The sequence below is a fragment of the Grus americana genome, chromosome 27 (genome assembly GCF_028858705.1).
Source record: "Grus americana isolate bGruAme1 chromosome 27, bGruAme1.mat, whole genome shotgun sequence".
NCBI classification, from domain to species: Eukaryota; Metazoa; Chordata; class Aves; order Gruiformes; family Gruidae; genus Grus; species Grus americana.
Genome location: NC_072878.1, coordinates 830,196 through 855,365, shown reverse-complemented (window position 1 = coordinate 855,365; position 25,170 = coordinate 830,196). Strand labels below are relative to the sequence as shown.

General features: G+C 53.2%; 2 protein-coding genes across 2 annotated transcripts in view; both read left to right on the top strand.

The window, feature by feature from the left end:
* Window positions 1-359: 359 nt before the first annotated feature.
* LOC129196849 (olfactory receptor 14A16-like) lies at window positions 360-3,822 on the top strand (the record flags this gene model as incomplete). Its single annotated transcript, XM_054804819.1, has 2 exons — window positions 360-1,025; window positions 3,778-3,822. Coding segments are annotated over 2 exons (711 nt in total), but the record flags the coding sequence as incomplete, so codon positions are not given.
* Window positions 3,823-5,526: 1,704 nt separating this feature from the next.
* Window positions 5,527-25,170, top strand: part of LOC129196848 (olfactory receptor 14C36-like) — a 28,134-nt gene continuing 8,490 nt past the window's right edge. Inside the window, exon 1 of the mRNA XM_054804818.1 lies at window positions 5,527-5,864. Within this exon, the coding sequence (XP_054660793.1) occupies window positions 5,527-5,864 (338 nt within the window). The remainder of the gene's footprint in view (window positions 5,865-25,170) is intronic.

Below are 25,170 nucleotides of genomic sequence, written 5' to 3'. Positions count from 1 at the left end.
GAGCACAGCTGACTCCTCAGCTCCTCACAACACACTCAGCCAGCACAAACCAGAGAAAGAAAATGCATTTCAACTGGGGGGTGTTTCTATGAAAAAGAGAGTGGTTTTGCTCAGTGGATTCTGTCCTAACTTTTCCCTGTCCTTTTGTTATTAGAACTGGCCCCCATGCCAAGAAACAGCAAATGTCCAACAGCAGCTCAATCACTGAGTTCCTCCTCCTGGCATTCGCAGACACACGGGAGCTGCAGCTCTTGCACTTCTGGCTCTTCCTGGGCATCTACCTGGCTGCTCTCCTGGCCAATGGCCTCATCATCACTGCCATAGCCTGCGACCACCACCTCCACACCCCCATGTACTTCTTCCTCCTCAACCTCTCCATCCTCGACCTTGGTACCATCTCTATCACGGTCCCTAAAGTGATGGCCAACTCACTCTCAGACAACAGGTCCATCTTCTATGCAGGATGCGCTGCTCAAGTCTTTCTATTTTTCTTCTTGCTTGGAGCTGAGTACGCCCTTCTCACTGTCATGGCCTATGACCACTACGTTGCCATCTGCCAACCCCTGCACTACGGGACCCTCCTGGGCAGCAGAGCTTGTGTCCACATGGCAGCAGCTGCCTGGGGCACTGGGTTTCTCTATGCTGTGCTCCACATGGCCAATACATTTTCTATACCACTCTGCCATGGTAATACTGTAGAACAGTTCTTCTGTGAAATCCCCCAGATCCTCAAGCTCTCCTGCTCAGATGCCTACCTCAGGGAAGTTGGGCTTCTTATATTAAGCTGTTTTTTAGGTTTTGGCTGTTTTGTTTTCATTGTGCTGTCCTATGTGCAGATCTTCAGGGCTGTGCTGAGGATCCCCTCTGAGCAGGGACGGCACAAAGCCTTTTCCACGTGCCTCCCTCACCTGGCCGTGGTCTCCCTCCTTGTCAGCACAGGCATATTTTCCTACCTGAAACCCCCTTCCATCTCCTCCCCATCCCTGGACCTGGTGGTGGCAGTTCTGTACTCGGTGGTGCCTCCAGCAGTGAACCCCCTCATCTACAGCATGAGGAACCAGGAAATCATAGATGCCCTGTGGAAACTATTTGAATACAATCTACTTCAGATCAAGAAGACCCCCATTATCCCACCAGGGCTCCCTCTGTATTTCAGGAAGAGCCAGGAGTAGCTTTTCTTCATATGGGTCTGTATTTTTTTGTGTGCTTCTTTTCTTCTTAGGTTTTTTGTTTATTTTATACCTGTGATATTAGTATTCTTTGCCTGTTACCTCTTTTTACTTGACCCAAACACCTCATGTACATATGGGTCCAGGCTGCCTGTTTAGATAAACTCCATGGAGAAAGCAGTGGGAAGTTAATTCTCTCAGCTCCCATCTGTGCACATCTCCTCTGGAGCTGGGGGAGCAGCCCCAGCATGCAGGAGGGTTCAGGAGCCAAATGCCCGGCTGCCCCATGGAGTAGCAGCCTGGGTTGCCCTTGGGGCTGCCCCTCGCTGCCTCAGCGGGCACTCCCTCTCTGCTGCCTTCACGTCGGGGCTGCTGCTGCCCTGGAGCCATGGCCAAGGCCAGCAGCAGGACACGGCCTGGACAGGGCTGCTCTCTCCTCCCTTCCACACTGTCCTGCTGTGTCCTGGCATTGCTGTTACCCCCAAGGTCTTGTGTACCTTATCAGCTTATCTGCCTGGTGCTGTCCCACCTGCAGTGGGGCTGATGGCAGATATCAGTCTGGAAAAGAATGGAGATCTGCCAGGAGAAGTGAGGGGATCTCCAGGGACAGTGTGTGAGTCTGAGGTGGCAGAGAGTGGCACCTCATAAAATGAGTGACAATCCAAGGAGGAGTGTCCCAGAGGAGAAGGCAAACCTGAGGAGACCATGGGCTAACGAGGGCTCTGCAATGGCAGGAGAGGCTGTGAGGAGCCAGAAGGCAAAGGGACATAAGTCTAGACAGTGGTTCATCACACCCTCATGGAAACCCTGTGGGCTGGACCTAGTGCAGCCCTCCCCTGCCCTTTCTGCCACTGGAGACACACCATGGTCCTGCCAAGCACTGTCCTTGTCTTCTGAGCCATCAGGGAAGATGGAAAGGGGCTCAGCAGCTGTGATCCCCTCTGGCTGGCTCTGCTTCCCACCCTGACCAGCATGGCCAATCAGGGTCACCCCATGGCCCCGGGGAACCATAGCCCCCTCGCTCTGCAGAGCAGCCCCACCAGCTTGGGGCCCTGCAGGGAGCATGGGGAGGGAACCAGGAACGGCCGGCCAGGCCAGCACAGACATGCTCACCTGGGGAAAGGCTCTCTGCAGAGCAGGGATGACTCTGGAGGAGATCAAAGGAGCATTTCTGTGCCTGAAAGGAGGAATCAATGAGAAAGGGAAACCTCTTTCTGCAGGCACCCACTGGCAGCAGGCTCTTCTGTCCCCTGGCCGGGACTCTTGGTGGCATGGAGAGAGCGAGAAGGTGCCCCAGGGCATTCATCACCCCCCAGCCTCTCCCATCAGCCATTTCCAGCCCTGGTCACTCCCCCAGTTCTTGGTGGTTGGGCTCTGTGGCCATCTCCTTCCTGCTGCTGGTCTTGGTGCCTGTGTTGGGGAAACAGCCAGCCCTGCCCCAGCCTCCTGCCTTGCCCAGACCTTGGCAGAGCCCCGAGCAGGGCTGTCTGGGAACCTGTGCATGGGACATAGCTGGGGCTTGGCTGGGGCTGGGCACTGCTTGGCTGCAGAAGAAGGAGGGCTGCTGAGGAAGGACACTGAGGTCTGGCATGGGCACTTGTGGTGGAGGACGTGTCCCCGCCCCAAACACACCCTGTCCTGTGCAGTGTCTGATGATGGGGGCCCTGGGGGCATGTGTGGGGCAGTGGGGCTGCACAGGGGCAGGGATGGGTCACGGATGGGAGCCACAACACAACGATGAGGAGGTGGAAGCTGGGACAGGCTATGAAGGAGGAATTTAGAAAGATGACCTGAGCATGCGGGCATGTGTTTAGGAAAGCCAGAGCTGAGCTGGAGCTGATGGGGGCTGCAGGCACCATCAAGAGCAAAATGAAGAGCTTCAGCCACTGTGTTTGCAGTAAAAGGCTGAACAAGGAACGTGCTGCTGAATGGTGAGGGGGGGTCGTAACAGCAGACACAGGCCGGGCTGAGTGACTCAACGCCTTCCTTGCCTTAGACTGTGCTCAAAAGTTCTGCCAGGCCTCTGCTCAGTGAAAGGGCTCAAGGAGGAGGAGAGCAGGTATTGAGAGGAACCTCATGAAACCCCCCAAGAACAAGTGCCAGGTTCTGCCCCTGCAGGGGACTCACATTGGTAATGGCACAGGCTGGGGGCTGCCTGGCTGGGGAGCAGCTCTGTGGGAAAGGTCTTGGTGGGCAGGCAGCTGGACAGGAGGCAGCCGTGTGCCCTGGCAGCAAGGGAGGACAGCAGTGCCCTGGGCTGTGTGACCAGCAGCATGGCCAGGAGATGGAGGGTAGGGATTTACCCTCTCTATGTGGAAAGTTTCTAGTTCACATCGAGAATGCCGTGTCCACTTTTGGGAACCCCAAGAATGGAAAGGTGTTGACCATCTGGAGTGGGTTTAGTGAAGGGCCTTGAGATGGTCAGGGGGCTGGATCAGTGTCTCTGTGAGGAAAGGCTGATGAAGCTGGGCTCCTTCAGCCTGGAGAAGGGATGGCTGAGAGACACCTCAAAGCAAGGGGGATCTCACCTTTTTCACCATGAGGCTAGCCAAGCATTGGAACAAGCATTGATCACCGTGAGAGATTGTAAAGTCCTTTGTCCTTGCAGGTTTTCAAGACCCAGGTAGACAAAGACCTGTGGAACCAGGTCTGACCATTTACCTGACCTGTCTTGGATTAGAGAGTTTTTCTATAGACTTCTCAACATCTGCTCTGAAACTCAATGATCTTATCATCCTTAAATCTCTTGTGCAATATCTTATCAGCAGATGAGAGAACAGATGTTTATGGTGGTTTTTTGTGACCAGCAAAGTCGAGTACGATGAACATCTCCTCCAGCCTGGTAACTGCAAGGGTAGGCTGGGAGGCACTGCCTGGGATAGCTCTGCATTACACCTAATGTTAATTGCATCCTCCTCTAACCACCTCAATGGCCATGGTCTGGACCCTGAAGGTCCTACATGGAGGTTTTGTGAATCAGGGAAACTGAATACCACCCGTGACTATTAGATGCATTCCTGGTGTTTGTGAACAGCAAGGAGTTTCTCTTTCTGGTGCATTCCCAGGTGACATGGACTCCACCTGGGATTTGTCTCCCCGTCTTTTAGACAACCACTGTCTGGGTGTCTTTCAACCCTTGCTTGTGCAGGCTCCTCTTACAGCTGACAGCGAGTCTTGACCCTCCTGCAGCCTCCTTTATCCTCGCAGCACTTGTCAATCACTTGGCTCCTTCATTGTCTTGGCCTCCAGGAACCCGACCAGCCCCCACACAGCCTGGGCATCAGCTCACTCCTGGCATCTTCTTTCCAGGTGAACCCCGTCCACATTGAATTCCCAGGTCTGGCTCTGAGCCTGCTTTGGCCCAAGGCAAACTCCTGAAAGTCCTGGTAAAACCCAGCAAGGTTCAACTCCCTCTGCAGCACTCCAGTGCTGTCCCAGAAGGCTCTGCACAGTTCTACACACCCACCCACCCACCAGCCCACCCATCTTCAGACTGTACCTCAGTGCACACACTGCCAACCTTTTTGCAGCATGCTATGAGAAACCTTCTGGCTGGTGATAATGTATCACACGCCACTTCTGGGAAGGTTGAGCTGCCCAAGCAAGCCTGCAGATGATCCCCATGGTGTCCAGGCCACAAGGGCAGCATGTGGGACTCACGGGAGGCCAAGACAAGGAGCCACATGCTGCTTGGTGTCAGGTCTGCTCCGGAGGGGCTGGTGCTGAGCAGGGTGTCCCTGAGCCCTGCCTGCGCTCCGGCCTGCTGCAGCCAGTCAAGTGGCTGTAACAGAGGTGCCCTCACAGTCAGCACCCAGATGTGTCCCGTTCACCGGCCTCACCCCTCCCTTTCTCTGGACACCAACAGCTGATGGCTGACCAGGGCTGCACTCTGGTCCTCACAGACAAGGCAGAACGGGATGAGGATGTCAAGGCTGAGGGCAGGCATTGCTGCCACGATCAAGCAAGAGCAGAAAGACACACAGCGCAGTGACAGCCTTGGAGGGAAGGAGAGCAGGTCTCAGCTTGTTCAAGACCTGCTTGGCAGGACCCTGGAGAGCCAAGATCCATGCAGCCCTCCATGAGGATGAAGAGGAAGTGTCTGGCTGACGAGTTCCAAGAGCAAGGAGGCAGTGCAGAGAGGGTGGCAGGGGAAACAGGCTGGCCATGAGGCAGATGGAGACATGACCTGTGTGTGCCAAGATGGAGCCAGAAAAGCCAACCTCAGCGGGGCTGGAACTAGTGCGGGATAAGGAGGGCAACGACAAGGGCTGTTGTACGTTCACTGGCAGCACAAGGAGTCAGCTGAGGAAAATGTGGTCTCAGGGCTCAGCGGAGCAGGACATGTGGTGACAACGACATGGGAGAGGCTGTGGAGTTCATTGCTTCCTTCACCGTGCCTTTTTCCAGTGAAATCTCATCCCAGGTCTCCCTCGTCCCCAAATGGATCCCTTGGGCCAGTTCCGACACACACAAGTCCATGGAAAAAGATGGGATACACCCACGGGTGCTGGGGAAGATGGACCGTGTCCTTGCAAGATATTGCTTGTCTGTCCTCGACATTTCAGGGCCATCCGGGAAGGTGGCTGATGACTGCAGAGAGGCAGACATTGCACCCATCCTCCAGAAGGGCCAGAAGGAGGATTTGGAGAACTACAGCCCAGTCAGCCTCACCTCATTCCCTGGGAAGGTGACAGAGTAAATCCTCCTGGAAGCCAGTTCCAAGCCTGTGATGGACAAGGTTGGAAGAGCCACCAAGGGCAAATGAAATCCCACTTGACCAGCCTGGTTGTGTTCTCCACTAAGAAGAACGGCTGTGTGCCCCAGGGGAATTTGTGGGCCCTCACTCTAGCAAGGCCTTTAACACAGTCCCCCATGTCTCCAGATGGCCAGACCACTGAGATCTGGAGTGGGTAAATGGATCCCAGGCAGGTGGAACCTTGATTGGACCATGCAGCCACCGAGCAGCCAGTTACTAGGGGCCTCCATCAGTGACCAACCCCTGGGGCAACACTGTCTGATGTCTTTATGACTTCTTATTTTTAATGCTGCAGGCCTTATGATGAGGGAAATTTTAGAAGTTTTTGACAAAAAAAAAATGGCACATTGAAGAAGTAAAGAAAAAGATCTAAAGTGAAGAAATATGTTAATACACTTTTCAGCTTCTGAAATTCTTTGTGTTCTTGTCCTCCTGGTTTTGGTTCCTTTTGATTTAATATTCCGATCTTTGGGGGGGATTTGGTGACCTTTTCATTTTTTAGAAGGAAAAGCCATTTCCAAAGCTGATCTGGGGTGCAGCTACAGGGACACAGCTGTCTTCAGTTACAGGGACCCTCTGCCCAGGCTCTGTCAGCAGCTCCTGAGGGGCTCTGGTCTCCTGCAGCTCCTGTGTGACAGCGGCCAGTCCCAGGCAAACACTTCAGAGACACCGGGGCCTCTGCCAGGGGCACTCGATGTCCACGGTCAGACATCCGAGCTCAGCCTGGAAAGGGAAGGAACTGCTTGGAACTGTTAAAAAACACCTGAGTGCCTTTGCATTAACAAATTGAATATTGTAATCAAATGGTGATGTTTTCCCCCCATGCAAAAATGGGAATTTCCAGGTGGTGTATCAATTGCAGGAGAAGAAATATTGCTCTTCCCCTGTACTTGCATTGCCAGCACCATGAAGATTATCCCGCGTGTTTCATCTCCCCAATCTTTCCAGCTGTCCTGATAAAATGTCCAGCTCTAAAGGCATATTTTCCACAGACTATCTGGCTCTGTGCCCTTCCCATTGCTCTCCACTTTTCCCCTCTCCTTACTCCTTGCTCAGCCAGATCCCTCCCCACCACCCAGGTGTTGCTTTGAGCTTCAGGGAGTTAGAAGCCTGTCCTGTCTTTCAGCAGTCTAATTATCTCTTCAGCCAACTCCTTCACTGGGGTTATAGCTATCCTGTCCGATCTCTCTCTCTCTCAAACATTTCTGGTGAGGCTGTTCCCTGTGGATGGTGAACCTCATTGGAGGCAGCTTGGACTTGGCTTGAAGTTGAGGAGCGTGGGTTATTGTTTATGAAACTTCACCCTGCTTTCCTTCTGTGTGTTTGCCATGCAGAGCAACGCGGCTGTGCCTGTGTGCAGCCAGGTCCCTAAGGAAAGCAGGTGGGAGTTGGTGCAAAGGAGCTGTAACCTCCAGCTGCAGACTTGGGTGAGAAGTGTGATGTGAGGAGAAGTGATGCAAGTCCCAGGTGGCCCATGAGAGAGATGGCAGGGCTGGGGAGGTGATGAGGAAGGTTGTCCATGCAGTGCCTGTCCTCAATGAGGAGCTCTTCCTACCCATCCTGACTTCATTAGGAGACCCCCTTGCCCAATATGGACTGGAGAATGCTACTATAACTTCTTCTGTAAATTAAAAACAAACAAACAAACAAACAAACAAATCCCCAAAAACCCAACAAAAAAACTCTAACCAAACCCAAGCTCTTAAAAATCAAAAAAACTCCTTTTTGTAGGGCTCACTGAATTCTTTGAAATCTTTGACTTCACATACACCCTGGAGACCTCTCCAATTAGTTGTGTAAGTCTTGAAGACTTGCAGAAAACAACAGGAGGAGACATGGCTTGGTGCATTTTAATGAGCTCCCTGGTGTATTTGATGCTGAGACCAGGAACTAAGACACTGAGAGAAGCCTGAGGAAACCACTGAAGAAGTCACTGTCAGAAGCAACTCCTACAGTTTCAGGGAGTGTTAATGGGTCCCACTGGGATCCATCACTGACAAAGCCACCCTGGGGGCTGGTTAGAGCAGAAGACTAGAGGCAGTGATGACAGGTAGGCAAAGGCAATGTTAAGGTGGCTCTGAGGCTGAGTGTGGTGGGTTGAGCCTGACTGGGGCCAGGTGCCCACCAGAGCCGCTCTCTCACTCCCCTCATTCACTAGACAGGGGAGAAAAGGCATAACGAAATGCTTGCAGGTCGAGATAAGGACAGGGAGAGATCACTCACTAATTGTTGTCACGAGCAACACAGACCAAACTTAGAGAGGGAATTCATCTAATTTATTACTAGGCAAAACAGAGTAGAGGAATGAGAAAATAAAATCAACTCTTAAAACACTTCCCCCCACCCCTCCCATCTTCCCGGGCTCAACTTCACTCCCGGCTTCAACCTTCCCCCCCTCAGCGGCACAGGGGGACGGGGAGTGGGGGTTACGGTCAGTTCATCTCATGGTGTTTCTGCCGCTTCTTCATCCTCAGGGGGAGGACTCCTCTCATCGTTCCCCTGCTCCAGCATGGAGTCTCTCTCACGGGGTGCAGACCTTCAGGAGCAAACTGCTCCAGCGTGGGGTCCCCCACGGGGTCACAAGTCCTGCCAGCAAACCTGCCCTGGCGTGGGCTCCCCTCTTCACGGGTCCACCGGTCCGGCCTGGAACTTGCTCCAGCGTGGGCTTCCCACGGGCCGCAGCCTCCTTCAGGTGTCTCCACCTGCTCCGGCGTGGGGTCCTCCACGGGCTGCAGGTGGAATCTCTACACCCCCTCATCCTTCCTCCATGGGCTGCAGGGGGACAGCCTGCTTCACCATGGCCTTCACCACGGGCTGCAGGGGGATCTCTGCTCCGGCGCCTGGAGCTCCTCCTCCCCCTCCATCTGCACTGACCTTGGTGTCTGCAGAGTTTCTTACATCTTCTCACTTCTCTCTCCGGCTGCAAAAGCTCTCTCTCCCAGTGTTTTTCTACTTCTTAAATATGTTATCACAGAGGCGCTGATTGGCTTGGCCTTGGCCAGCGGCGGGTCCGTCTTGGAGCCGGCTGGCATTGGCTCTATCAGACACAGGGGGAGCTTCTAGCAGCTTCTCACAGAAGCCACCCCTGTAGCCCCCCCCGCTACCAAAACCTTGCCACGCAAACCCAACACATTCCACCCCTCGCCTCTGTGAATCACATATTTAAGAATTATTAAAACATACATTCAACACAAAAACTACACACACACTAATCACATCAACAAGGAAAAAGAAAAAGAATTCCCCCCACCAGAATCAAAGCAACACTATCACAACACTAAACAAGAGTAGACAATACACACAGAATCCACCTCTTGTCCCTTCACCGCTATTTCACTCTCAATCTACGTTCAGTCAATGTTTTGCTCGTTACCTCTTCCAATTACTGTCCTTATCTCAATTTTCTCGTGCCCCACGTTGGGCGCCAAAAAAGACTGTGGTGGGTTGAGCCTGACTGGGGCCAGGTGCCCACCAGAGCCGCTCTCTCACTCCCCTCATTCACTAGACAGGGGAGAAAAGGCATAACGAAATGCTTGCAGGTCGAGATAAGGACAGGGAGAGATCACTCACTAATTGTTGTCACGAGCAACACAGACCAAACTTAGAGAGGGAATTCATCTAATTTATTACTAGGCAAAACAGAGTAGAGGAATGAGAAAATAAAATCAACTCTTAAAACACTTCCCCCCACCCCTCCCATCTTCCCGGGCTCAACTTCACTCCCGGCTTCAACCTTCCCCCCCTCAGCGGCACAGGGGGACGGGGAGTGGGGGTTACGGTCAGTTCATCTCATGGTGTTTCTGCCGCTTCTTCATCCTCAGGGGGAGGACTCCTCTCATCGTTCCCCTGCTCCAGCATGGAGTCTCTCTCACGGGGTGCAGACCTTCAGGAGCAAACTGCTCCAGCGTGGGGTCCCCCACGGGGTCACAAGTCCTGCCAGCAAACCTGCCCTGGCGTGGGCTCCCCTCTTCACGGGTCCACCGGTCCGGCCTGGAACTTGCTCCAGCGTGGGCTTCCCACGGGCCGCAGCCTCCTTCAGGTGTCTCCACCTGCTCCGGCGTGGGGTCCTCCACGGGCTGCAGGTGGAATCTCTACACCCCCTCATCCTTCCTCCATGGGCTGCAGGGGGACAGCCTGCTTCACCATGGCCTTCACCACGGGCTGCAGGGGGATCTCTGCTCCGGCGCCTGGAGCTCCTCCTCCCCCTCCATCTGCACTGACCTTGGTGTCTGCAGAGTTTCTTACATCTTCTCACTTCTCTCTCCGGCTGCAAAAGCTCTCTCTCCCAGTGTTTTTCTACTTCTTAAATATGTTATCACAGAGGCGCTGATTGGCTTGGCCTTGGCCAGCGGCGGGTCCGTCTTGGAGCCGGCTGGCATTGGCTCTATCAGACACAGGGGGAGCTTCTAGCAGCTTCTCACAGAAGCCACCCCTGTAGCCCCCCCCGCTACCAAAACCTTGCCACGCAAACCCAACACACTGAGTAACCCTCGATGTGTCACATCTGCTGCGCTTGGCAGAGGAGCTGCTCCTGGCCAGAGATGTCCCTCTGCAGCACAGCCCACTTGCCATGAGCTCCCTCTGTCCCGGGAGCCTGGAGCAGCTCAGCAGCAGAGGACCAGCCCAAGGCGGCATGTTAATGACCCCTCTGGTGGGTTTGGGGATGAGTCCATGAACCTCAGGCATGGAGCAGCACCTGAAGAAGTCAAACTCAGACACCATCTCCAAAGTTTCTCAGAGTGTTAATGGGTGCCCCTGAGAACCATTACCAACAAAGCCTCCCCAGGGGCTCGTTAGAGCAGAGAACTGGAAGCAATAATGGCAGGAAGGCCAAGACAATGTAAAGGTGGCTCTGATGCTGAGGATATCTGGAATCTTTGCATCCAGCCAAACAGACAAGCCCTGACCCCCAGCCCCTGGCAAAGGGAGATCCTGTCCCACACATGTTTCTCAGGGCTCTTCCTGGGGCAGTGGGGTGTGGGGATGTGCAATGCCAAGGGCAAGGCTGTGGAATGACATCTGCCAGGCTCCTGGGTGGGGACAAGGAGGCCATGAGGCCCGAGTGCCCTAAGGGTAAGGTGTTTCCTCACTGGCATCAGTGGCAGAGACAACAGCCATGGCCAAGGAGGCAAAGACCTCAGATCTGTTGGAGGGTTTCAGCTTTGCACAGCCCTAGATTGTCTCCGCCACAGGCTGTCCTACAGTGTCCCACACCTGTCCCTAGTTCCCGGCATGCTGCAGACATCCACTCTGCTTCTCCACCCTGCTCTGACCTGAGCAACTCATTCCCCTGACTGCTGTCTCTCCATCCCTGTGAGGTATGCCTTGAAACACAAAGCCATGGACTGAGCCAGGCTCCCTTGGGGGGTCTGATTATACCACAGCGCTGCCCTCGGAGGGACATTTCTTTCTCCTTGTGTCCACTTTAAGCATCCCAACCCTCCATCTCTGGTATGATTTCTTTCCCATGCTGTCTCCCACTATGAAGAAAAGCTCCTCCAGCTCTGGAACCACACTTCAACCACTCTATGGATACTCCTGTACTTCCCGGAGCCTCTCCACCACTGGGCCAAAGGGCTGAAGAAGCCCATGTCCCTCAGCTTCCACACGCAGGGCATGTGCCCTGAACCTCATCTTGGCAGACCTCTTCTGGGCATTCTCCAGTGCCTCCCCGCTCCTCCAAAATGGGGAGCCACACCCTGGGACACACCTGTGTGTGGGGGGCCACTGCAGGACCCAGGATTTTCTCAGGATCACAGCTCAGCCAGTCAGGTCACAGCTAGCCCTGGTCTATAGGGCTGTTCTTCCTCCTGATGCAGGACTGCCCACTTCTCCTTCTCCTCCTCAAACCCGGGCCAAACCCCAGAGTTTCACAAGGTCCCCCTGGACTGACACTCCTTTTAGGCAGCCCTTAATTTTTGTGTGCAAGTGGCTCACCCTGATGGTGGTGTCTCCCACAAGGTAACAGCAGGAGGAGTTGCAGGATGCTGTAGATAACAGAAAGAGGTTCTAGTTCAATGGAATTAATGAACCAGGAAGGCATTACCATGACAACCATCTCCAAAATACCAAATGAGGGTAAAAAGGAAGCTAATGCAGGGCCAGTGAAGAAAGGGTGAATGAGGATTGGGCTGTTTGTGTGCTAGGATATGTTAGTGTGAAATGGGCACCTATATAATGGGCACATTGTATGTGTACACACGTACAATCTGGACCCCTCCAGGAGCTGGTTCTAGACCCTCCATCTATCCAGAAGCTGTACCCGGGATCCCCTCATTCCCCCCACACAAACACGCGCACAGACAAATGGCTCTCTCCAGCCCAGCATCACAGAACCATTAAGGCTGGAAGGCAGCCACCTTCCACCTTCTCTGTGCTTCCTGCTTGGTTTTAGTCAGGAGCTCCTTTCTTATCCATGCCAACCTCCTGCCAACTTTGCTGGACTCCCTGCATGTTGGAGTGGACCGTTCTGGAGCTTGAAGAGGAGATCCTTGACCATCAAGCAGCTCTCAGCACCCCTCTTCTCTGCCTGACCATACCGCATGGGATTCTTCCAAGCAGGGTTCCCAGCAGGCCATAGTTTGCTCTCCTGAAGTCCTGTTCTTGGCCTTGTGCCTTTCTTTCAGGAGCCTCAACTCTACCTTCTCACCCCGGACTTTTACATCCCTAATCACCTCTTCTTTGTTTGTAAGTACCTGAACCCCAAGAGCCCACAGGTCATCCCAGATGTTTTTTGGGCCACCTTCTCCTTCCAGCTCCAACTGTGAGTAGCCAACTCACAGACCCTCTCAGCTCTCCATTGTCCAGTTCATTGTTGATTACCACGCTCCTTTTGTTATTGTCATGCAAGACCCTCTCCTCATCAATGACACTCACCATTTCCTCATGTGATTCTGGGTCATCCTCTCCCTTCCTCATCACTTCCAAGTTGAAGGTTTCTTTCCAGGTTGGCCAGGTTGTTGACAGAGATACTTTTTCCCCACTGTGCCAGGTGAATCCCCTCTCTTCCAAGCAGTTGTTGATCCTCAGAGAGTGACTCATGGTCATAGAAACCCTGTTGCTGACACCAACTGCACAACCAATTGTCTAACCTACAGGATCTGTCCACTTCTCCACAAACCTCTTCCCCTCAGTAGCAGGACTGAGATCACCACCTGTCCCCCCCCGCCCTTGACCAGCGTGCCCAGAGTAACATAGTCATGCTTCATGTTTTCCAGGTCTCCTGGGAAAGTATCATTGGTGCTCGTGTGGAAGAGCAGCAGGGGTTAATAGTCCAAAGGTCGGACAAGCTTCAGCAGCCTCTCAGCAGTGCACCCCTTGATCAAGGACAGCTGGCAGCGCTCCTTAGAAGCTGCTAGAGCTAGTCAGCTGCTTGCCAGCAGTCTCTGTCTCCTCTGACCCTCCTTAACTGGCAACAACAGGCCCTGGATGAAGATTCATGTTCACCAAGGATATCTGACAAAGTCCTCAGAAGAGGTTTTCGGGACTCTGCTGGACAAAGTGAATTGGAAGCAACTTGGGGTGAATTCAGTGTTGAGCCCCTTGTTAGCAGGAGGTAGGTCTAGAGACATCCCAAGCTCCCACCCAACTTGAACAGTTCACTGATAATCTCTGAGGACAGCTCCTGTGGTTCTTGCAGTCATTAATGCCTCATCTGCCTGTGGGTTAGCACCAAGCACGGCAGACCCTCACAGAGCCAGACCCTCACAGTGGTCTCATGTTGCCACTAGGGCCCGAAACATTCAAAGTTCAGTGGTTCGTTGTGGATGACAGTTTCTTCAGACAGAACAGGCTCTCCTTGCAGCCTGCAACAGCCGTGCCTTGCAACAGGGTGACAAATGAGAGTGACACATGCAGGAAGGGATGGTGTGAGGGCGATGATATTCCAACATCCCCAAGGTCCCTTGCCAACCCAATAAAATCCAGTAGGATTGGAAGAACCCTAAACCTCTCAGGCATGCATTTGTAAGGTTGACCTTACCAGTACGAGAGGCTGAGAGAGGTGGGGTTGTTCAATGGTGAGAAGAGAGGGCTTTGGGAAGATCTAAAAATGACCCATATACCACTACCAAGAGGTCATCAGCAAGACAGATCCAGGCTTTTCCCTCTTGTGTGTGAGGAAAAACTGTTTAGCCATGAAGTGAGTGAAGCAGTGATGTTGTGCTGTGTCAGTCCCTGGAAGAGTTCAAAGCCAACATGAAGAAATCCCTGAGCAACCTGGTGTGACCTGATAGCTGCCCTTGCTGTGTGATGCACATTGGCCTCGAGACCTCCTAGGGTCCCTTCCCAGCACAAATGACTGTCCATTTCCTTCCACCACAGGTCTTCCCTTCTCCATGGTAAGGAAAGCACTCAGGTTCCCCATGACCATGAGGAAAGTCAGACTAAGTTTGGTCAGGTCATCTGTGTCATTCCTGTCCCAAACCACTCACTGCTGCTCAGATGCAGAGCTGCATGGCAGGTACCCCCAAAACAGCCTTGATCTAGTGTTCTGCTTCACCTTCTATTTCCTTTCTCCCTCTTCTCTTCACTTTGATCCTTCTTGTACCCTCCCACACTAACAGCCCAGCTCTGTTCACTCTTTCCTCACTGGCCCTGGCTTTGCTGGCTTTGAAGCTGTTTCTGAGATGGTCACCATGGATAATCCTACGTTGGAAGGAAATTGCATTAAAGTAGCACCACCTTCTACTATTTGTATTACCCTGCAACTCCCCGTGCTGTTACCTTGTGAGGGACACCACCATCACGGTGACCATCTGCACACAAATATTGAGCTTCAGTCTGGGGGACCTTGAGAAACTCTGGGATTTAGAGAACAGAAACCTCTTGAAATGTTACAAGGAGAAGTGGCCAGTCCTGCACTGGGGGGAAAAATAAGCCTGGACCCGTGTGTCCCTCTGGGGGGTTTCCTGTTGTAGTCAAATGGGGAGGAATGGAGAGAGTCCCGAGGAGGATGGCCAATATAGGACGTGGGGCCTCAAGCACATGCCCTGTCTGGGGAGGCTGAAGGACCTGAGCTTCTTCAGGCTGCTGAAGTGGAGGCTCAGAGCACCACACTCACAACCTGCAGCTACTTGAAGGATGCTGTCAGTGATGCTGGAGCTTTTCTTCATAGTGGAAAAAAAGGAGGAAAAAGGAAGAGCACCTCAAAGTGTGGCTTGGGAGGCTGAGACAAGAAATGAGGAGAAGGAAATGTGCCTCCAAGGGCAGTGCTGACATAGAATAGGGTGCCCAGAGGGAGTCTGGACCAGCCCATGGCTTTCTCTTTCAAGGAACAGCCAGGGAGGATGGAGCGATATCAGTAAGGCTAGTGAGATATTGGGGTGAAATGGAAAAAAGGATTGGGTGTCTTCAAAGAAAGAGGTGCAGGTGTGGGACACTGTAGGGCAGGCTGTATTGGACACTGCTGAGGGCTGTGGCAAGGCTGAAAGACCCCAACCACAGATGACCTCTGCATCACCATGGCTATGGCTATTGTCTCTGCAGTCAGGGCCTACCAGAAGGTGCCTTCAATTGATTCAGGAAGAACTCATGACCTCCTTGCTCCACCCAGAAGGGTCATGCCAGGCATTGCACATCCCCACATCCCACTGCCCCAGGAAGAGCCCTGAGCAACATGTGAGGGACAGGATCTCCCTTCCCAGGGGCTGGCGGTCAGGGCTTGTCCATCTGGCTTCATTTAACACTTCCAGGTTACTCAGTATCAGAGCCACCTTGACATTGGTTTTGTCTGCTTGTCATGATTGCTTCCAGTTCTCTGCTCTAATGAGCCCCTTGGGAGGCTTTGTCAGTGATGTCCCTCAGGGGGACCCATTATGCTCCAAGAAACTGTGGAGTTTGCTCCATCTCCACCACTGTCCCTAAAGCCATGGCCAACTTAATCTGGGACAACAAGGCCATCTCCTACACAGGATGTGCTGCCCAGTTCTTTTCTCTTATCTTCATGATTTCAGCAGAATTTTATCTTCTGACAGTCATGGCCTATGACTGCTACGTTGCCATCTGCCAACCCCTGCACTACGGGACCCTGCTGGGCAGCAGAGCTTGTGTCCACATGGCAGCAGCTGCCTGGGGCAGTGGGTTTCTCAATGCTGTGCTGCACACGGCCAATACATTTTCTATACCACTCTGCCAGGGCAATGCCCTGGACCAGTTCTTCTGTGAAATCCCCCAGATCCTCAAGCTCTCCTGCTCACATTACTACCTCAGGGAAGTTGGGCTTATTGTGGTTGGTGCCTGTTTATTCTTACTGTGTTTTGTTTTCATTGTGCTGTCCTATGTGCAGATCTTCAGGGCCGTGCTGAGGATCCCCTCTGAGCAGGGACGGCACAAAGCCTTTTCCACGTGCCTCCCTCACCTGGCTGTGGTCTCACTATTCATCGGCACCTCATTTTTTGCCTACCTGAAGCCCCCCTCCATCTCCTCCCCATTTCTGGACCTGGTGGTGGCAGTTCTGTACTCGGTGGTGCCTCCAGCAGTGAACCCCCTCATCTACAGCATGAGGAACCAGGAGCTCAAGGAGGCCCTGAGGACACTAATCCAATGGACCTTGCACCACCAACAGTAATTTGTCTCCCCTTCTCTGCAGAGTGCCCAGGGTATATTTTAGGCCAGTACTCTGGGGGTTTTTTTCTCTTATAATCATCGTTAGAGGTAATTGCTTGGGTTCATAGGACTTCTCTTGAGGCTCTGTCCTGTTGTGTCTGATCCTTGAAGAACCATGTGTCACCTTTTGCCTTCCTAATAGCATCTCTGCAATAAAAGGGGATCTCCTGAGGGAGGTGCCTGCAGCCTGGGCTCTCCTTGATACAGTTGTGGCTAAGAACAAGCCAGAGGAATTGGACTTTCCAAGTCTCTTCCGCCTTGTTTTCTCCTTCTCTTTGGGGAAATAATCTCATGGTATCACTGTTAGACACCAAGCACTTAGTTGAAGGCTCTCGTCTTGGTGTCCAGGGGCATTGGAAATGGTGCATGAGCTCCCAGTCACCTTCCTCAGGCTGTCACAGATATGACAGGGCTGATGGCAGAGGTCCGTACATGTGGAAAGGAATCTGGCGTGGTCAGGAGAGGATGGGGACACTGCAGGTACTCCGGGATGGGAAGTGAATGGAGACTCAGAAGGTGAAAGACCCTGAGATGATGTCCCCCCATGGCAGAGCACTCGCTCCAGGTACCCGCAAAGAAAGACTCTGCAGTGCTGTGGGAGTCCGTGAAGATGCAGCAGGCACAGGGCAGGAGAGTGGAGAGATGCAGGAGGTGCCTGAGGAGCCGCAGGGCCAGGACTCTGCTGGTGTCCTGGGGAGCAGGGCTGGCGGGGAGGCAGAGTGGGGCAAAGGCGGTCAGGGCTGGGGATCCCCTGCAGCGTCAATGCAGGAGAGGCCGAGAGGGAGTGACCTGCGCTGGCACTTGGGGCCAGCTGCAGGCCTGGGGCCGATGGGGAGGATGAGCCCCCCCTCTGCCTCCCAGCAGCTGCTGTGCCCTTCCGAGGGGCTGGGGCTGTGGGCTGAGTGCCCAGAGCTCTGCAGCAGCCCAGACTGCCAGCCCAGACTGGGCTGCTCTGCTGGGCGGCACTGGGGAGAGGGCAGGGAAGGTGGGGGAGAGCCGGGGAGGGGATGGGCTGGACTGGAAAGTGCCCAGGACAGGAACAGCCTGACGTTATCGGAGCTCTGTGACCCTCCAGGGGGAGGACCCGCTCCAGTGGGCCTGTGGAGCAGAGCCTGATCTCCTCAAGAAGGAAGCAAGTCATCACAGGTGCAGGAGAGAGGAGCTGCTCTGTGCCATGTTCCCTGGACACGCTGGGGAAGCTGCCCCAGGGCAATTGGGAGAAACCGCCCCACGCATCGTCCATTTCCCTCGCTGGCCATACACCCAGCCCTGGGGAGGGACCTTTGTTGTGGGGCCAGCTCCGTCCTCCTGCTGGGCTCAGTGCCTGTCCTGGGGCACGGCCAGCCCGGTGCCGTCTCTCTTCTGTCCCACACCCTGCAGATCCCACCGCACGGCTGACTGCTGACACCTGCATGGACACGACCGAGGTTGTGCAGGGGCAGGTACTGGTGGGGGGCTGCCAAATGGAGGGCTGCTGCGGGTGGAGGCATGGAGGGCTGCCACGGGGACTGTGCTGCTGGAGATGTTTCCCCACCCCAAGAATGCACCCTGCTCTATCTAGTGCCTGCACTGCAGGGCCGGGGGGCCATGTTGGGCAGCAGGGCTTGGCCAGCCCAGCTGAGGAGGTCTCCTCTTCTTGCCCCACGCTCTTCAGACCACTGTCAGCCTATAGGCATTGCCACAGTGCCTCTGCGCTGGCTGCTGGGGGTCTCCATGTGCCCTGCTCTGAGTCCATGCCGGGACCTGCTGTGGGTGTCTCTGCTGGAGCTGGCCACCATGGCCTGCCTGCACAGTCCCAGGAGATCCTGGACAGGCTGCCCTTGGTGATGAGCTGTGATGGTCCTCAGTCCACAGCAGGTACTGAGCACCAGCCCAGGAATGCTTCCCTGGGGATGAGTGCCTCACGCTGTGCTGGCTGCACGTCTGAGCCTCGGGGGATGTCCTCACACTATGGTTCTTCTGGGTACAAAAGGGGAACCGTCGTCTCCCAAAGTGATTTCAGCTGGGTGGGAGCTGTCAGTGTTGCAGAAAGGCTAGCACACAGAAAGACTATTTGAAAAAGGACAATCATTTCACTGGGCTCTAGTCCCAACCCCTCCTCAGACAGCTCCTGATAGATCAGGTGCTCAGGGCCTTGTCTCAACAAATTTGGAATATCTCCACTGGCTGAGATCCCACCATCTCCCCCGGGCCCTGGCTCCAGTGTTTGGCTCTGAGGGATTTCTCAAAACAGGTCAGCTCTCTCAGCCTCTCCTTGGACATAACGTGCTCCAGGCCCCGACCACCCTTCTGGACACTGCTGGAAAATCTCCACTCGGTCAGGGTCGGTCTGGCTGCTGCTGTGGACCAGAGGCTGGATCATGAGCTGTCCTGGTTTCAGCTGAGACAGAGTTAATTGTCTTCCCAGCAGCCAGTCTGGGGCTATGTTTGGGATTTGTGCTGGAAACAGTGTTGATAACATAGAGATGTTTTTGTTACACAGAGATGTTTTTGTTGTTGCTGAGCAGGGCTTACACAGAGTCAAGGCCTTTCCTGCTCCTCACACCGCCCCTCCAGTGGGATGGCTGGGGGTGCACAAGGAGTTGGGAGGGGACACAGCCGGGACAGCTGACCCCAACTGACCAAAGGGACATTCCATACCATATGATGTCATGCTCAGCTTATAAAGGGCTTGGGGAAGAGGAAGGATGGGGTGGTGATGGCATTTGGAGTGATGGCATTTGTCTTCCCAAGTCACCATTACGCGTGATGGAGCCCTGCTTTCCTGGAGATGGCTGAACACCTGCCTGCCCATGGGAAGTGGGGAATGAATTCCTTGTCTTGCTTTGCTTGTGCACACCGCTTTTGCTTTACTTATTGAACTGTCTTTATCTCAGCCCACGGGTTTTCTCACTTTGACTCTGCCAACTCTCTCCCCCATCCCGCTGTGGGGGAGTGAGCCAGCGGCTGTGTGGTGCTCAGTTGCTGGTTGGGGTAAAACCATGACACAAGCTGACCTCATGAGTTGGAGAAATGCATTCACAGTGAATGCTGCTACACTGCCCTGATGGCTGAAGGCAACTCCCGGAACTGGAATTGTGTAAACTTACCCGTTGTCTCTCAGCGCATGCCAGGGAAATGGCTTGCAGCCTTGTAAAGCTACGAATAAGTGACAAAATCCAGAACAAATCCACCTCAGTTAACTTCTTGTATAAAATTAGGATCTGTCAGAACAGAAATATGTTGGAGCTGTTCACTGTGGTGGACAAATCGTAGCAAGACTTGGCAAAATATTAAGCTGCAACGGACTTCTCATTTCAACAGAAGGCTGATGGATGAATAGGTAGCATGCCATGTGTGCTCCTTTCTCTCTTAACAGCCCTTCTTGGTATATGCCTGGCAGTCTGCTACGCTTGAGAGAGAAATAAGATTTTCATTCATTTCTCTTAAATTCCAAAAGGGGGACAGATTCTTTTGGACATAATCACTCTTTCAGTAAAACTCTCCAAGTGCCTTTTTCCTCAACTTTGAAGTTGGGAGATCCAATTTTCAGTAATACATGCAGGCAACTGAAACATATCTAGTGTTGACTAAAAGAATTGGATATTAGTAATATCTGATAGATCCAACGGACATTGTCCTTCATGTCACTCTCCAGTTATCGCCTCTGTCGGGAGAATGGGGCAGCGAAAGGCAGATGGTGGCCTTCTGCGCACTGGAAAGATCTCGAATGCTAGCAAGCTCTAAAAGCCATTCTTGTTTTGTGCAAACTTTCTCAAGCGCAGGTTGTACAATGCAATAGGTAAAAGATGTAGGAAGTTGCTGTTTTGATTTAGATGTAATGCAAAGCTATTAAACATAGGCTTTCCTTCTGTATTTGTTACGGAAATGATATCATAGGAAGGGAAATACTAATTATGAATATTTTTACTTGTGACGGGGAAGTTGACAATGCCTATGAACAAGGCAAGGCAAATTAGGTCAAGACCTCGTTACACTTGGAAGGAAACAGCCGTGCTGTGGAACGGCTAGGAGAGGCTATGTGACAATGTGGGTTCTTGGCATTGTCTTTAAGAAAGCAGAAAATGCAGGAAGCGTTAACATTGATTTCACGTACGCTATACGGTCATTCACAGAAAGAGGTAAGCCTGTATTTTCCTCTAGGCTTGTAGGCTTTCATTTTTTTTATTCTCATGGAAGTAGCTTCGCACAGTGAGTTGTGCTTCCCTCTGGTATTAGCTCTCAGCTCTTTCTATAGAGAGCAACAGAGAGAAGATGAGCTTTAAAAACAGACTATTTTGACACTTTGTCAAAGGAAGTCCATCTGGAACCAAAAGTGTGTGTGTACTACAGTCATACACCATATACCCTATGTGAAGTAACAGTTCTGCAGCTCATAGTAAACGCACTCACGAAGGAGCTGTGTTTCATGAAGTGGACAGTCCGATGTGAAGCCAGGAGATGTCCATGTACTGCCTGTAGATACGCTTGTCCAAAACGGTTGTCAGTTACTGCACTTTGCAAGTGGGAATTAACTGGATCAGGCTCTAAATGAAGTTGGTGTTGCCTGTTGACAGTATTTTTCCAGAAAGAGTTCTGAACGGTGGTCTCCTTTAAACGTTGGTTTGCACTGAGGAAGAGTTTATCCATGGTACCTGCCTGAGCTGTGCTCACACAACATGAGAAAATGCAGGAAGACCCGACCTTTTTAGCTCGTGCTTTGGCATATGAGAAAAGCCCAGGAAAATGCATCACAACTCTTGCCCGACTTTCAGGCCAGGTGGGGTGACTTCCTCCAACTTGCACTGGTATCTGTACTGATGATTGTCCTGTACAGGACATGCCGTGGCGCTGTGATTCACAATTATGACAAAAAAAAGAGCTACAACACTAAATTTCGTATTAGTTTACAGGCAGGCTAATAACCTAAGCGTACTAAAGAAAAGCATGAAGATTGAGGCAGCTCATGTGAAAAGAAAACATCTGCACCATTTTTTTGCCTGCAGAAACCTGACAGAAAAGAAAGAAGGTATAATAATAATGTGGCTCGTCTGGCAGTATTTTTTTTGCTTTTGTAATTACTTGAAGGCGTCATTAATTTTTAACTGTTATGTCAGCAAAGCCTGCCAGATGTTAGTCAAAATGCTAGTGGGCTTCAGTGCAAAAAGACTTCTTCCAATGGAAGCTGTCTGAACAGTTCCAGAGACACGGACTCCAGAACTCCACCTATTTCTTCTTTGTTCCAAAAGATCCCCAAATTGGACACTCCTACAGCAGAGATAGAAAGCTTAGCACCATAACCTTGGAACTGTGAAGCAGCTGCTTCTAACTGACTCACAAGGTGAGTGAGGTCGAGGATGTCTTGTTGGAATCTCTGTGGATCAGAAGCATGTGGAGGGCTCTAATGGCTTCAGAAACAAAGCTGGCACGTGACAGGAGACAGGTTAAAGAAATCCCTGAAAAAAATGATTTAATGTACATGAGCACATAAGAATGGAGAAAAGCTTGATAAGAAAACTAATATTGGGCAATGCACGTATGGGTAGAGCAGATACATTCACTAAAAGCAGCAGAGAGCGCTGGATATACCAAGCTGGAAAACAGCACCAGTACATGGAGACTCACTGAAGAAAATGCTTACGTTTACATTGGCGGTCTGAAGTTCAGCTCAACAAAGATCTCGTACCAGATTGCCTGCAAGTTTGTGTTGTGTAGTAGAGCTGTGACAATTGAGCTAAGAAGGTAGATGTTTTCTTGTGTGTACTTTCTGGAAATGAAATGTACAGTATTTCACAAACTAGCATGTTATAACTCTAGCATCTGAGTTTTACAGAAACGCTGTATATCGGAGATCTGATGGCGCTAACAATAGAGAGAAGCTACCTCCTGTAGCTGTGCCATCAGTGTCATCAGACATCTGTCCAGTGTCTAGAGCCCATGACCTGCCTTCCTGGTCTGTGATGGGGGGTGTCCCCAACAAGGGTGTGGGGCTGGGGGTCCAGGAAGGCACATGGGCCCAGCATGGGGCTCTGAAATCTCCTGTGAAGCCAGGAGGGCTGAGTCCATGGGGCAGGGAACCACCACCCCTCCCAGAGTGGGGCAGAGGACCCAGGGCTCCAGGCTGCCTCTCCGTGCTCCTCTCCTGCCCTGACACCCCATTGTGCGATGTGGGGGATGGTGCTCACTGGAGCCCTGGTAAGAACCTGTTTCCCGCTGTGCCTCCGAAGCACCACGTGCCCCAAGGGCTGGCACTGTCTGCCCCTTGCCTCTCCCAGCCTCCTGGGGGGACACTCCAGTTTGCCCTAATCTGCCCTGATCGGGGGCCACGTGGTGGGTGGGAAGGGGATCTCCTTTGCAGAGACACCCCAGGCATCCGGGCTCCCTCAGCCGCTCTGCTCATGGCAGTGGTGCAGCCAGAGAGGACCCGGGGCACTGGCAGAGGAGAGGGGACATAGAGACTCGGACACACAGACACACACAAGAGCATAGCTTTGCTGAAGGGGTTTATTGATCATTAGAAGGAAATGGCCCAGGGCTCCCAGGGGGTGGGGGGGGTCATCCAGGGATGATCATCTCCTCCTGCCTCTGGAGGGGGAGGACAGGACAGGGCTGTCACCACCAGTTCCAGTCCTGAAAGACAGAGCCCAGAACGTGACCCCCAGTGTCAGCTGGAACAATGAGAGGGGCCTTGCCCCCACCATCTCTGTCTGCAGAGACCTGGGGAAGGAGAAGGGAATTGGAGCCCCCAATACACCCAGGACAGCACTTGGCTCTCCTGAGATCAATATGGCACCCAGAGGGATGCCCCTAAATCCCCCAGAGCCCTACTCAGCCCTCACAGTGGGCTTGGGCGTCTGTATGGCACCAGAGCCCCTACCTGGTCTGCACGGTGACCCTCTGGGTCTGTAGAGCCCCACTAGGTAGAAGGAAAGGCAGGGGGGCAGCTGTGTCCAGCCTACCCTGGGGCATGGGTCATGGACAGTCCCCTCTGTTTCCCTCTCCCATACCCACATTCTGCCCACCCCAAAGGGCTCAGGCATCCCCCGGGGCCCAGGATCCTTTGTGGGGCTGGAGACACCATGGTGCTGCTCACCTAGACATCAACAGAGGCAACCAGGCGTTTCTGGCGCAAAAGCCTCTCCAACACGTCAGCCAGACGGGGCTGGGGAGAAAGGGAGGGTTAGGGACATGCTTGGGTGCACTGGGGTGTACTGGGAGGCAGGGGAAAGCAATGGGGTCCTTGGGGAAGGTGCCTCTGGGGAAAAATGGGGTACAGGAGTTTGTGTGGTGGTGCCCAGGAAGCAGTGGGGGCCCTGGGGAAGGGGCCCACCTGGGTGTGTGGCTGTGTACTGAGGCATCCTGGGGTGTACCGGGTTGTAATGGGATGGATGGGAATGCAGTGGGAACCCTGGGGAAGGGCACCTCTCTGGGAAGACAATAGGGTGCAGGGGTGTTCTCTGGGGTGTACTGGGGCACACTGGGATGCCCTGCAGTGTCGTGGCCATGGAGGGGAGAGTCTGGGGCCAGCAGAAGTCATGGTACCCACCTCAGTGCTCCTCACTCGCCCATCTTTGACTAACCCCACCTGCAGAGAGACCATGAGACCTCACTGGTCACTGGCATGTCCCCGGTCCCAGCAAGGGATGGGAGGACCAAGGTGCCCTCCACTTCCCCAGACTGGAGACCCTCCAAGTCCACCCCACTACTTACATCCAGGCTATTACTTCCACTTCCGTCCAAGAGAACCTAGGGAAGATGAGCAAAGGGGTGGTCTGAATTGGACCTTGGTGGGGCTGTGGGTGGGACACAGGTGTCCCCAGTCCCCCCAGGCCCATGGCTTCCACCTGGTCTGAGGAGAAAAATCCCTTCTGCTCCCCCCCCAGGATCATTCCTCCAAGTGTCACCTGGGATACCTGGTCATGCAGGGACCAGGGGTGGGGATGGAGACAAGGATCGCATGGGGAATTCAGGGCATCCAAAGAGAATGGGTGTGTGTGGCAGGGACACAACCCAATACAGGGCTCTGGGGTGAATTAGTGGACCCCAAGGGACTGGGCTGGGGGTGTTGAATGGACAGGGCTGCGTGGGATACAAGTGAGGGGTAAAGGAATTGAAGTGGAGGGGATTTGGGGACTTCAAGAGAGGTGGTTGGTGGGGACAGAAGGAAGAGGATTGCAGAGGACAGAAACAAGGGGATTGGGAGAGTGTTTGGAAGTGGGGGTGGAAGGAAGGGCATCTGGGGACACTACTGCAGTGGAAAGGCAAAGGACTGAGGGGAAAGACCAAAAGAAAGGCATTGGGAATGATCAAAGGGAGGGCATTTGGGCACTGTAGGTAAGACACAGAGGAGATCCTGGAGAGGAGATGTCTGAGGGGACCAAAAGGATGAGATGGGGAGGCCCAAAGGGAGAGATGTGTGGCCACCAAGACAAGAAACTAGCAGGGGCCCTCACAGGAGTTTGTGGTGGACCCTCCCAGGAGGGGGCAGGTCCAACCACTCACTGAGGAACTCAGGCTCTGGGCACAAGAAGATGAATTGTGGAGGGAACAGGCAGAATTGTGGGAGGGAGAAAGCTGTCTTGGCTGGGGCTGGAGGTGCAGGGGAGCCTGGAGGAGCTCCTTGCTTGGGAACGGGAGAGGCCAACTCAAGGGGGTTTGGGC